Source organism: Brienomyrus brachyistius, chromosome 9, assembly GCF_023856365.1.
Source record: "Brienomyrus brachyistius isolate T26 chromosome 9, BBRACH_0.4, whole genome shotgun sequence".
NCBI classification, from domain to species: domain Eukaryota; kingdom Metazoa; phylum Chordata; class Actinopteri; order Osteoglossiformes; family Mormyridae; genus Brienomyrus; species Brienomyrus brachyistius.
This window is the reverse complement of record NC_064541.1, coordinates 12,570,239-12,583,774: the sequence shown is the minus strand read 5'-3', so window position 1 is coordinate 12,583,774 and position 13,536 is coordinate 12,570,239. Positions and strand designations below refer to the sequence as shown.

General features: G+C 44.3%; 1 protein-coding gene across 27 annotated transcripts in view; it reads right to left on the bottom strand.

Moving 5' to 3' along the window:
• Nucleotides 1-13,536, bottom strand: part of rims2a (regulating synaptic membrane exocytosis 2a) — a 111,695-nt gene that overhangs the window by 39,076 nt on the left and 59,083 nt on the right. For 13 of the 27 annotated variants that reach the window (XM_049024961.1, XM_049024955.1, XM_049024956.1 and 10 more), the window contains 4 exons: nucleotides 12,556-12,660; nucleotides 8,747-8,926; nucleotides 5,361-5,470; nucleotides 4,790-4,822 (listed from right to left, as the gene is read on the bottom strand). In XM_049024961.1, coding sequence (XP_048880918.1) covers nucleotides 4,790-4,822; nucleotides 5,361-5,470; nucleotides 8,747-8,926; nucleotides 12,556-12,660 — 428 coding nt within the window. Of the gene's footprint in view, nucleotides 1-449; nucleotides 1,347-4,789; nucleotides 4,823-5,360; nucleotides 5,471-8,746; nucleotides 8,927-12,555; nucleotides 12,661-13,536 lie in introns of those variants that run through there. The other 14 variants (XM_049024978.1, XM_049024977.1, XM_049024951.1 and 11 more) reach the window with 7 other exon arrangements.

The window sequence follows — 13,536 nt, the reverse complement described above, 5'->3', positions numbered from 1 at the left end:
CCAACATGGAACCTATTTCCATTTTGTTTTTCACCTCAATTTTAATCTCTTCATGAATAGCTGGACTGGTTGTATTAACCTAAAATATATCACCAGCAAGTAAAATGTCAAGAAAATGTCTAGAAAAAGGACGATTTTAACAAAGCTCTTCTTTCTTCTTTAAAATATGGTGAATGTGTGTAAGATGGAGTTTGAAACTTTGACCTGTTTTGTATCATCAATGATAGGCTGAAAATCATTCTCAAGCCCTAAACAAACATCACTCTTTTCCTCTGTGATGCTCATGTGCCACAGGACAGCTCCTGGTCCAACCTGTCAAAATTCACCATGCCACTCTGGCAAGGAAAGGAGAGGGGACGAGAGAGGAGGGGCTCAGCTAACAGGAGAAGGGAGCCCAGGGCAATAGGAAGAGGCCCTCAGGAGACAAGCTCCCACACACCCGGACCAACCTGGCTCAGAAGGTTCGAGATGCTCGTCTTGTGTCCCGTCATCGGTTACTGTACCGTTGACCCCTCTCTGCTGGTCCTCCCAGGTCACCTCTGATGCACATCATCGTGGTGGTGAGGGAGACAACAGAGTAAACGCAGGGCCGATTCTCAGTCCGAAGGGACACACACCCACATAAACGCACACCCACATAAACGCACACCCACACTCGGCATCTTTGCACTCAATTGCTAAGTTCAAGTGCTTGAACTTCAGACCAAAGCAGAGAAGTCTCTCGGAAATGTGCAGCTCACATTAAATGGACATTTCACATTCAGCACCAAAAGAATAACACGTGCGCTGAGTGACACCATAAGGCATCATTCGTCTAAGACTGATGGAGTTACAAGCAGTGCTTGAAGTGGGGAGAATCAGGTCAAGTGCTGGTGCTACCCTTGTTGTTCAGTTCCAGGTGCTGGTGCTGCCCTTATTATGCAGTACCAGCCAAAACTGAGAGGGGGCATTACTCTGAAGAGAAAAGCAAAGAGGCACTGGTACTGCATACCGATGAGTACTGGCCCATTTCAAGCACTAGTTACAAGATGAAAGGATTCACCAATGCATGTTTAATGAGATAGGTGGACACGGTGTGTGTGTGTGTGTGTCTGTCACAGTGGGTGCCTGCACTCAGACATGTATTTTCCCCACACCTTGCCCCTACCTACAGACTGTATAATCTGGTTAATCAAACATTGAGCTAGTTATTTCTACTACAGGACAACACATGCTGTTGGTTTCCGCAAGAGGTCTCGCATTATTCATTTAACATTCTTAGCATTGAAATCGGAGAAAATTTGAAAAAAGACTACTGCGTTAAATTGTATAATAAAACGTGAATATTTACATTCCGTTATAATATAGGATTAACCTCATGTGTGTCATCTGTAGGTTTTAGTTCATTTAAGAGTAGCAAACACCTTTCAGCACCTTTGGCGAGAACAGCCCCGTCTTATAATAATGAGTTTTGCGCCATCTGCTGGCCAACAGCTAAAATGGCTTTTCGCACTAAGCTGGAGCACATAATGTTTCTGAAAAGGAAGACATCGCGGCAGGTTTACACTACACCTGCTCGATGTCAGCATGCTTGGAGTACATTTAAAGTACATTCAACAGTGAAGAAATAAAAAAAATCCTACAATAAGGAATCATATCATAATTAACAGATATCAATATTATTTATCGGTACACATATTTATACCTTATATACAACCATACTGGGTACGCGATTAAAGCATGGACGAGGGGACGGGTTTTATGTGTTATAGCGCCGTTGCTTAACATACCAGGGGCTTAGCCCAGAGACGTAGTCTGTCCGAGGATCATCATATTGAATTCTCTCTCTCTCTCTCTCTTTAGTTATGATTATCGCTGAACTACGAAAGATTTGCGAAACGCAGCCTTCGAGTACGACTGCTGTGACGTATGGAATCAGAACTAAGAACACGGCTGCTGGAACATCTGAGCTAAACGAATCATTCGGGGCTTGTTGGGATTCATTCAGGACTTCAGCTGCGAATGCCCCAGGCTTGGGTCGCGTTTGATTCTATATATTTATACATATTTTAGTCATATTTATTCAGGCTACGATTTTGTGAAATTTAATTTTGTATAACTAAGCAAATGAATGCACTGTGCTGTAGGAGCGGCAATCAAGAGGGCGGGTGAAATCGGAGGTAAAAGTACGTCAGCCAGAACCGCCACACAAGTAACTCCTCACAGCAAACAGTTTGCACACGAAAGCAATCCCTTATGGAGATCGAGAGGAGAGGGGAACAGCGGAGCACGCAAGTCGGACGTCGGTGTAGAGCGGGCACATCACGCAGCGTAGGGAAAACTTGCCTTTCCTTCCGTTAACGGGGGTGCCCTGGGACCTCTCGTCGAATTCTTAGTGTGGTTTGGAAACACAGCACAGTTAAATTATGAGTTTAAAAAAATCAGGACCACGGAAGTATCACTCATTAGCTCTACGCAAACACACACGCCCGCGTCCACGTGCACGCGCATAAAAATGCACACAGGCACATATACCTGCACACACACACCTCTCAAAATACAGGGTGAAGAACCACCTAAAACGTTTGCTCAAAGGATAAAAACTGAAAAGAGGGCTGGATCAGGCTTAAAATGTCATTGTGTCTTTAACAATGTTCCCAGAAAGAATGTTCCCCTTCATAAGACAAAGGGCATGCAAAACCAACTCAGAGACATGAAGGAGTCAGACTGCAGCCCACCCGACTGCAGACAACTGAGAAGAACTAGGCTGAAGAACAATTGACGGTTAGCAAATAGAAAATGAACTTTCTCCCCTGCAAATTGACTGCAGAGGTCGGATCAGACAGCATGGTACCTGAACTTCAGGGTTGGACCGGGATTAAAAATCGACTCTGGACTTTGGGGTAGATCCATGAGATCCACGCTACATTTTTCTCGGCCCAGATACTCATCAGTATACCAAGAAAATGCCTGGTATGCCAGATGGCCAGTGCAGCCTGCATCTGATATGCGGTGTGTCTGAGCAGCTACTAAATCGCAATTTATCAATAAAGGAAATGTCTTTGTAAAAGAATGCTCTATGCATTTCTTCCTTTTCAATTTTAGTTATTATAATATTATGTATTTTTATGAAAAAAAAAAATAAAATAAACCTTTTTGTTTTTTGTTGTTGTTTCTTTTAATATTACCAGGTTTTAGATCACAGCATGTGAGGGAGCAGAAGACTTCCAGGAGGAAAGGAGTAGGGAAGGAGAGGAGGGGCATCAAGCTCCACCCATACAGGGGAGACACACCTGGGTTACCCTGGGGCTCAGACTCCTCCCCTGTTGGCTCTGAGAAGGCATGGTATGAGACAGAAAGGGTGGGGGCGTCTCCACACACACACGCGCACGCACGCACACACGCACACACACACACACACACACACATAAATATTATAGCAGACACGGGCAGAGGAGGGGCAACGGACATCGGTAAGATAAATGAAAGAGTAACATTCTTGTGTGCGTGCACTCGCACAGAACCATTTCCCGACTATGCCAACGGCTATTAATTACACCACAGGGGGTGTGTGTGTTATGATTTATTGCTTATCTTCCCCTGCAGAAGATAAAGCGAGGGTATGGAGCTGTGCTGATTTGATTTTCGTTTTCAGGCATGATGCACTAGGCAGTGCATTCTTCCCAGGTCTGTGAGGGTCCTCAAGTTTCAAGTCTTTAGCACCCCTTGCCCCCTCCCATCCCACATGCCCCAACCCCCCTGCCAACTCCACACACCCCCACCATTCATCACCAACTCTTAAAGACCTTATATCTGGCACATGACAAAGGTCTGGAGTCTGGTGTCAAAAGGCGCTGGGACCACTGGGGACATGAACCACCCCACACAGAATATTAAATAATTCTGATCCCACAGATTCCTCTAAAAATACGGCGCTCTTCCAGCTCTTCAGGCCAGGTTCCAAGGCCCATTTCACACACACTTTGTCCTGAATGAGTCCCCTAAAAGCTGTAGAGGCCTGTGGTCATAAAGTTACTGTACAGGACTCCTAGATTTGGCAGACAGGACTTCTGGGAGAGCTCTGGCAAGCCGTGAGGCATTCGCCGGGTAAGGCATCACGGCCATAACTTTATTTGCGAGGCCTCCCCTTGCCGTTGGTCACAGCCATGTCAATCTGAGCTGTATATATTAATAATAATCCCCAGAGGAGCATCAACAAAAAAAAACGACAAAAATAAAAAAACAAGCATCCACATTTAAAACAAACTAATAAAATGAATGCAATACTGCAGATCATTGATTGTTGAAGCCCTAAGAGACCTTTTCAACATTTTAAGACGTAGAATTTGTCCATTTTCTATATACGATATACACAATTAACCTTAGATTTTTTTTTCAAAGGTAGATGCAAGAAATGCAGTGTGATTCACCGTTGTCAGGGAGACCATTAGCTTAGCATGTCTTTTGCGTGGTAAATGCTGAATCACCTCACAGACGAGGGTGATTAATACAAACAGAGAGGAGACAGGCACACCTAGAACACAGAGACCACCAAGAAAGTCAGGACGTCTCACAGCTGTGGGAGCGGCAGACCCCAACACACAGCAGGAGGACAGAAAAGAGTCCATACCCAAACCAGGGCAGCTGGGGGACAGAGACAGCACTTGGGATCACAGAAATCGGACGAGGACAGATCCGGTCAGAACCGGCACCTGAAGATCGTGGGGCCCTACTGAGAACCAGCTTGCCCGCTTAGAAGCCTATTCTGGGCTTATATAGCAACACTAAGACCACACTGGAGAGTACAGACCTTCATAAGGCTCTTCTCCTTCGAATCCATCTTCTGGGGGGGGGGAGGTGAGGGGAATGGAAGGAGGAACCAAGTAGAATTGTTAAATAAAGAGTTCCATAAAATTCTGATGGAGAACACGGACATGCTCTGCGACAGAGGAATGTGGGGACCAGGAGGCGAGGTCATTATGGGGCACAGAAGCACCCAGAAGACCAGCATCAGAAATGCACAGATGCATCTTCAAGACCGGTAGCTTAAACAGACCAAGAGCAAGGAGAGCTATCTTCCACTACATCCTAGACATTGTCACACAGCAGCAGAAACACTAAATACCGTTTCATTCAGCAAACATCATTTATTATTAATTTATCACTGGACCAAATTTACATATTTACAAACCAACCAGGTTTGGTGAAGCAGGGTATTTAAAGTTAAATGAAGTGTCTTTATTCCTCATTTTTGCCTCCTCCAAATTTAAATCGAAATGCAGAACATCATCCACTGATCGGGTCTTTTGATGGAAGGGGGACTCAGCTTGACCTGCGGCTGATGGCCAGAATCCTTGGGAAAAAAAGATCGGATTACTTACTTCTTTCCAGTGTCCCCTTGGAAGGGAGCTGGGGCAGCTGCCGTCCTCTCCGACCGGACACGGGGGTACTGGTGGGGCTGGTTTGGACCGATCCACTACGGGGGTGCGCCCTACGGGACACAGACCGATAAACATTCAGGCGACTCACGCAAAGGTTGCAAGGAGGATGGACGAAGATCTCCTTCCGGGACTGGGAATGGGGAGGGCTGGGGCAGGAGGAAGGGGTTGTGAGCACACCGGAGCTCAAAAATTCCGCTTCCTTGTTTTGCGCTGAGCGGGACGATGGCATTGAACTTAATCCCAAAATACAAGCAAGCCACAGGAAGAGGATCAGCCATGGCAGGGGTGGAAGCCAGGCCATGGGGATCAAACATCGCTTCTCATGATGGCGGGAAAAATGAAAGGTTGACATGCGTAGATCCAGAGTAAGGATTGTACTATGTGTGGTTTACACGTGTGATGGTGACACGTCCCGTACAATCTTTACCGAGCACAGCCGCTGGGCACCTGCGCCGCTCAGGGTAGCGCTCACCACCCGACCGGTAACGCATCTTTAACGTTAACGAGCTTGTTGAAACGGCGATTGCATGACCGCGGCTAGCCTGGAAGCGTTCTGATGCTGCATCTCACTTTCAGAGGATTCGGCGCAGGGGCCGTCCTAGAAAAGGCCCAGGGTTGATGTTCCCATTTCCATGGAAAGTCAGGAGGATGGCCCCCAGGCCTGGACCTGTCACTGCAAGGTGTTTAAATGAGCATCTTAAAGGCTGAGCTACGCCCCGGGTAACTGCTCACTAGCAAACAGAAAGCTGCGGAGGGGGGCAAACTACACTGGCAATTTCAATAAGCAAAAAATATATTAACATTTCAATACAATGTACACATGCATAAACAGCCTTTTCAGGCATTTTCATGAGCTTTTAAGCTTTGCTATTGAAGTTTGTGTTCATATTCATGCCTATAGCTAGTGTTTGCGGGCTGCAGGAAAGTTTATCAACTTTATTTTTTATTATTTTGTTATTATACCAACGTTCCCCTCAACCCTGTGAATGCAATTGTTACTGCATACATGCAAACACGGCCCAGATGCTTCACATCAAATTATACATTTATGCTTTTCTTTCTTCAATGTCCTGCAAAGCATTTAACTGCTTGAGCAACCCTTTTAATCCAAAGCATATTCTACTCAGGCTACAGTATGTGCATTCATAGAGCTGGATAGTTTTATCAGAACAGCTTAGCTTAGGTACTTGGCTAAAAACACTCCAGTGGAGCCCATGGAGGCTCAAGCCAACACCCTTCAGGTTAAAGGAGCTCAGTAAGCAGCTCTGAAAGGCACTCAGGTCAGCAAGACAGAGCATGGTCACAGTGCCCAGTGCAGACGCCAGGAAAGGAGGGGTCCCATGATGCTTCTCACCCACGTTCCGAGGCCATGCAATCACTGTTCATCTCGTTGCTGATGCAGCTCAGGAAATCAGGATTAATCAATAAATATAAGCAAAATAAACAATGAAACACCAAACAGCCAAGCATGCCGGAATGTTCTACTGTGGTGTATGTATGTGTGATGCACATACACAACCACGTATGTACCTTGTACATACCCACAGCTAAATATGCATAATTATACAATATTTGGCATTATTACTGGGATGACCTGGAAAATGGCTAAGCAATACCTTTAAATGTGTTTAAAGTCTGATTTCACTAGTAGATAAACAATAAAACAAATAAGTAAAAAATTCTGCTACTGTGGCAGTTAACAGTTCTGCATGCACAGTGAAATCACTGTATTACATCATATAAAAGTGGCCTTAAGTAATTCCCTTTTATATTAACTAACAATCTAACCATATGAGGAGTTTCACAGCACCATGGTATCAATGGCCAAAATGGAATAATTCAACATCCGCATCCCACATCTTGTAATTTTCAGATATTACTCCTGCAGACTGGACATGAAAGGTGTTAAGGAGTTTGTGCTAAACATGGCAGCCGCATGAATCGGTTTGTCCTGAGTTGCTAGTAGGAGCTATGAAACCAAAGAGCCAATAAACCCAAAAAAGACACAAAATCAGGGTCTGTGTGTGGACAGTGTACAGAAAAGTAATGCATACAGATTGTGTGTGTGTGTCATTATTACATTGTGGGGGGCACAAAAACATGTAACTTTTTACCTTATGGGGACATTTTGTGGTCCCCACTAGGATAACCTCTATTTTATAAAAGATATGTGAATGCAATCAAAAAAACTGAAAAAGTACTGAAAGTCTTGTATTTTGTTTGGTTACTTATGGTTAAGGTTAGGGCTGGGTGGGGGTTCAGGGTGTCATGCTGTGATTAGAGTTCTGCCCATAGAAATGAATGGAGGGTCCCCACAAAGATATGAACACATGGATTGTGTGTGGGTTGTGTTTGTGTATTAACTTGACAGACAGGGTGTTCCTGAGTCAAGTCTCCTGTCCCAGAGTATCCAAACCAGTCATTCCAATGGCAAGCAGCACCCTTCCGGTGACCCTCGGCAGAGCATGGATCACATATGACAGTACTGGGCTATATCAGTGTCACCTCCGATAGGAAGTAACGATTTGTCTCTTTGAAGAACAATACAAATACATCTCTATGGCTCTAAGGTGCTTCAAGGTCTTAAATTTACTTCCTCATATATATATATATATATCACTCCACTATCTATCACTTCAACAGAACCAAAACTTATAATCCATTACACAAACTAAACAATAAACCTTATTAAAGCCTTTACAGTTAGACCCGTAGGTAGAACCGTTGGAAGAACTTTAGGTAGAACCTTAGGTGGAATCTTTGGAAGAATCTTAAATAGAACCTTTAGACAGAACCTTAGGTGAAACATTAGGCAGATCCTTTGGCAACAACGGTACCTGTGCAAAACAGCAGCCACACATACGACACGTGGTCACATGATCATCTGGACAGACAACATGGCGTCTGCTCGAATTTGCAAAAAACAAAAAACACACAAAACACAAAACTCAGCTCACCAAAAGGCTGCAAGAAAAGGGTGAGAGTAGCCATGAATGTCAAAATGCAGGACAACACCTGATGAGGCACGAGAGAAATCAACATGGAACAGATACAATCAAATATCTGATGTTAGTAGAGAAAGTGCGATGGCCATCTCACACCATTATATTCCATCAGAATATAAGTAATGTGTTGTTAGTATGTACCACGTCTACTGGGCTCATCTAAGATGGAGGGAAACAAAACAATCCAGCACTGTCGGTCTTTGAAGAAAATAAAATGGAGCTGGCAGGATGGGGAGGCGGTGCTTGGGAGGGGGGGGGTGGGGTGGAGGTTTGGCAAAAAAGGGTCAATTAGCTGGGGCTGTTGACATTTGCTTGGGTCACCTCGTTAAGGCAGGTGAGGGAGGGGCAGATCTTCCAGACGGTAAGGACGGCATAGACCTCATGAGGCTCGAGTCGGGCCGCTCACTGGACCGGGAACGAGGGGCGGGGCGATCTACTGTGGGACGCTGGTCCGTGGACCGGGACCGGTGATACTCATGCCGGTCCAAGGCACCACAAGTCCTGCAACGTTAGTCAGAAAACCCGCTCAGTGTGGCTCCCCTCCTGAACCTGGATGAAGCAGAACAGTAGGACAGAGCAGCAAGGTGGGGGAGTTTGGGGCCGTGAAAAAGGCACACTGTGTGTTCTTCAGCCAGGCAGAGACAGGCTTGCCATTTCATGTCCTCATGCTAGCATCTTAGCATGAGCCTGTTGCCATTTTAACATGACCGCTTATTGACAAGCCACTTACTGTCCACTTTTTTTTTTTTCAATGATCTGGACCTTTGATCAATAGATTAGCAGCAAATGTTTTGTCACAAGTTCTGGACCTTGACCAGGTGGAAACGCTGAATTCCTGGACCTCCAGATCCCGTGAGGGTGAAGGCCTTCTTGCTGCCCCAAATAAAGCACTTTTATACTGCATTTAAATGAAATATTGACGAAGTTGTGGGTAAGGCTTCCTTTAACAGACAACCATGAATTTTGGGAGGCACTCTTCACGGTGGTCGCAGCTGTGAGGTATAATAAGTCTGAAATCATGTCAGTTCAGCAAAAAGTAGAAGACAGAATAAATCATTTCTGTTTCATGTTAACACCGTCATAAATTTATAAACAAACACACACATAACAGAAACACAAGTACACATAGACACAAATACGTATGTGAAGTACCTTATAGAACCAGGGTATACATATATTATTATACACCATTTACACGATGTGCATATATACAAAGATAAAGGTCTCATCATCCAAACACACACACTGAAACAGAACAATGAAAATTGCCATCTGCCAATGGTGAGTATCAATATTTATACTAGGAATTTGATCACTTTGGAAGTTTTGATGTTTGCCTGTGGACTTTAAGATTTTTTTTTTAATGGTGATAAACAATTACGGCACTACAAAGTATAGGATTAATTAAGCCAAAATTACGATTACTTTGGTATGTACTCATCGTGTTTTTGTCATTCCAGGTGAGACAAATTTTTTTCTGGACGCCCCTATACATGCAAATCTGACATCTCCCAGGGTGCAGAACAGTTCAACCTACACTGACACCTGCTGGACCTGAGTCCGAGGAAGCACTGAACGCGATGGCTGTGCAAAGATGAATAGTCTGACTGAGGAGGAGTCCCTCAGCAGGTATGGAAGACTTCTCACAAAGGCATGGCCACCAACTGTCACACACTACAAGGGAGGTACCATTTGTGACTGACAGACACACTGCGCCCACTCTCACTACTCGACCGCTACACATTAAGCACAGTGGTTTGCAAAGAGTAACTCCAGCTCAATCACCATGAAGAACATTTATTTGCCACGGTGCCAGTTCACAGTAAACAGCAAAAATTCTCAGTTAATGTGAGAATAGTGCTGAGGGTCTCCGTTAATTAAGAGATACGGCGATGGCTTGGTTATATCCGACAAACTTTCAACTCTGAATGCCAATTTGCTCTGCGTTTGACTCAGAGACATTTAATACTGTGAGCAGCTCCAGCACATGCAGACCGGAGATCCACAGCTGGCTAGCGAATGACAAAACTGGTGAAACCACTTATAGACTGATCACTAACCAAGTGTGCTTTAGTGAATGAAAATAAATAATGAACAGCAAAATCTAATCACTACCACAGGAATATCATCAAACTGACAACTTATTGATGATGAAGCCTTTCCCGTACACGGGCTGCACCTGACTAAGCCTCTCTTGGCATTTCCTGCGTTCGCATTTCATCTCCTACCTTCCTGGAGCAGCGCGTGAGTCATCAAAGGTTCTCTCATCTTTCCCCCTTTAATCCTCCTATCCACAGTGGGAGGTGCAAACCAGCAGCAGGCCAAATGAAACTAAGGAATCCATTGCAGTGTTAAAGGAAACATATCTGCTGGTAATTTCTGTCCAACTCACACCCACAACCCCGACAACAAGGGCCCCTGGTGACAGGAGAGTCTGCCGTGACTCCTTAACACGTTTACTGTGATTCAATATACCTGGCAACAGCAGCGCGGTCTTCAGGCACTCAAAGTTCTCCTGTCTTGTTAAACATGTGTGGGTTCAGGTTTTGTGAGGGGGTGCTGAGGGGAGAAACTAAACTCATGGGCATTTTACTTAAACAAAAATGTTCTGAGGGCAAAAGGAAAAATGATTGGTTCAGAGCAACTAGAGGAAGCATGACCAAGATATCTGATTAGTTGGTCCCGTCCCCTCTAGTTGCTTGGAGTCACTTCCTCAACCTCTGATTGGTTACGCTATCTCTTTGCACCAATCATTTTTCCTGCTCTCAGAACATTTTTGTGTAAGTAAAACTCCAATGAGCTCCAACTGGGGGGGTACTATCTTGGATGAGTGACCCAGAGAGCCTTGAAGAGGGACCTATTCACCCCTAGCATGACGCTAAACCTTTAGAATTGTAGTATTGCAAATGTTCAATAATACGCGTAAATAAGCAAAATGTCTTAAAATTTAAACCACAATTGCTACTACTAACAAAAATAACCTCACCCTTCATTGGCAAGAGTGGGCTCATACTTGTCTCCCTTCATATTAGCAAGAAGCTCCTCAAGACCTATGTCTCTTTAGCCACCAAATCAATGGCGCTTTGAGATTCCTCCACTATGTGACAAATGTGGTTCTCCAATGGTGGAGGGAGCTGCTGAACCTCGTTTGGTCATCAGACTCTCCCTCTACCTTCAAGAAACACCTCAGTTTCCCAGAACGTTCTCAATGTTGCACTTTCTGCTGATCAAACAGTTGTCTTACTAGGTTCTTGCTTTGTTTGTGTAGCTCTTGCTGCAGTACTGCTTAGACTTGTATCTGGGAACACACTGTATGCAGAGCCTAGCTGCACTTATCTGTAGTCACCTTCTTGATAGCTCATTTGTTTATGATGTGCTGTTTGCCTCATTTGCGCATCAGTCTGGATAAAAGTGTCTGCTAAATCTAAATGTAAATAACAATAACAATGATAACAAGAATAACAGGATCACCATGGGGAGACCACTGTGAGGTTACAGCACTGAAATCTTGTGGCAAGTTTTTGACTAGTAATTTGGAGGTGCAAATCCCAGGAAGCAAGTCACAGAATCAGGCTGGCTACATCAAACATCTGGCTAAGCATCTAGGCAAAAATGACAGGAGTGCTCTTAGTAAGAGCTAACGCTAATTAAGGAAATAATTCAACATTACTTTCTCACAGAGCCATCATTATTTACTCATAGATAGAAAATACACACAAAGAACGAAGTGGGGGAAAAACAACGCAGACGGTTTACAGTCAAAGACAGCAGTACATTCACGCCACATGGGGAGGCACATCATGTTCTGAGATCTTTCACTTTCCACTAGTAACATTGGCAGCCAACAAACCAATGTGCTAGTGAAAGGCGCTAACAAGTCCCGGAATGCTAACGTCTGTCCAGAAAAGTCGCCCACACACTCGCATGGTTCTCCACCAATTCAGACAGTTGTGGAGGTCAAAAACTCCTCTTTTTTGTCTCCTCAGAAAGATCAGCAATGATTCCACTTTTAATGGACATCATCGATGGCATGATCTGCACGGTCATTTCTTGACAATTGGACATGTTAAAAAAAGGTGTCACAGGACGACAGAGGACGAGGAAGAAGAAGAATGGTGTAGCGTTGATACCTCTCAAGGTCATTGTTAGCACCGCCAGAATACGCATGGGCCTTCTTAGCCATGCGCAGTAACCTGACTGCATCTTCTCGACAGATAGGGTACACGAGATTGTCTCTGTCGCCAAAAAGACAACAGATCAGTTAAAAAAAGAAGAAAAAGAAAACAAACAAATGAGAAGCATATAAACAGACAGGATTATTTCTCCCTGAAATCAACTGCTGAAGGCGACGGAAAACAAAACCAAAAGCTACTGTAGGACCATTAACTGTTAGCTTTAGCTCCCATGGAACCCACATTAAGCATATGTCATTGATATGTGTTTGATGCACTGAACCCACCAAGCATCATAGAGATAATTAGGATGGAGGTGTGCAATAACCTCTGCTGGGCAACTTTAAACCAGAAAACCCTACAGGTTGCGCCTCAGTTAAATTTGAGGGTTCGCAGGTTGCCATAAAATGAACAGATTGAAGGTTTGCGTTCAAAGGCGAAGCAGAGATATTCTTCCCTGGATGCTTGCTCACAGGTTTTTTTTTTCTATTCCTCAAAATATTCACATCAACTATCACATGAGCACAAGGTAAAAGTACACACAAAGGTAGTTTGTGAGTAGAGACAATTATGAGGGTGTAGAAGTAAGTGCGAAAAATAAAGCAGAATATGGACAAAATGCGAAGAGTTATTAAACATGGATTTCCCATGAACCTTCATAGCTGTAGCACAAACACCCTGACCAGTATCGCTTACCTGTTCAGCACTAGCAAAGTCTCACAAACATTTGTAATAGCAAAAATCTATTTTGACACACTTTCACAACACACCACACTATATTCACTGGCTACAACAATTGCAAAACTTCACAATTTGAAGCATGGGATTGTGGACAATGATGTAATGATACAGGATGCATGATGTCACTTCCCAGTTCTGGCTTCTCCCGGCTGAAGCGGCCAGCCATTCTCAAAGGGAGCAAATCTTTCCAGAATACTG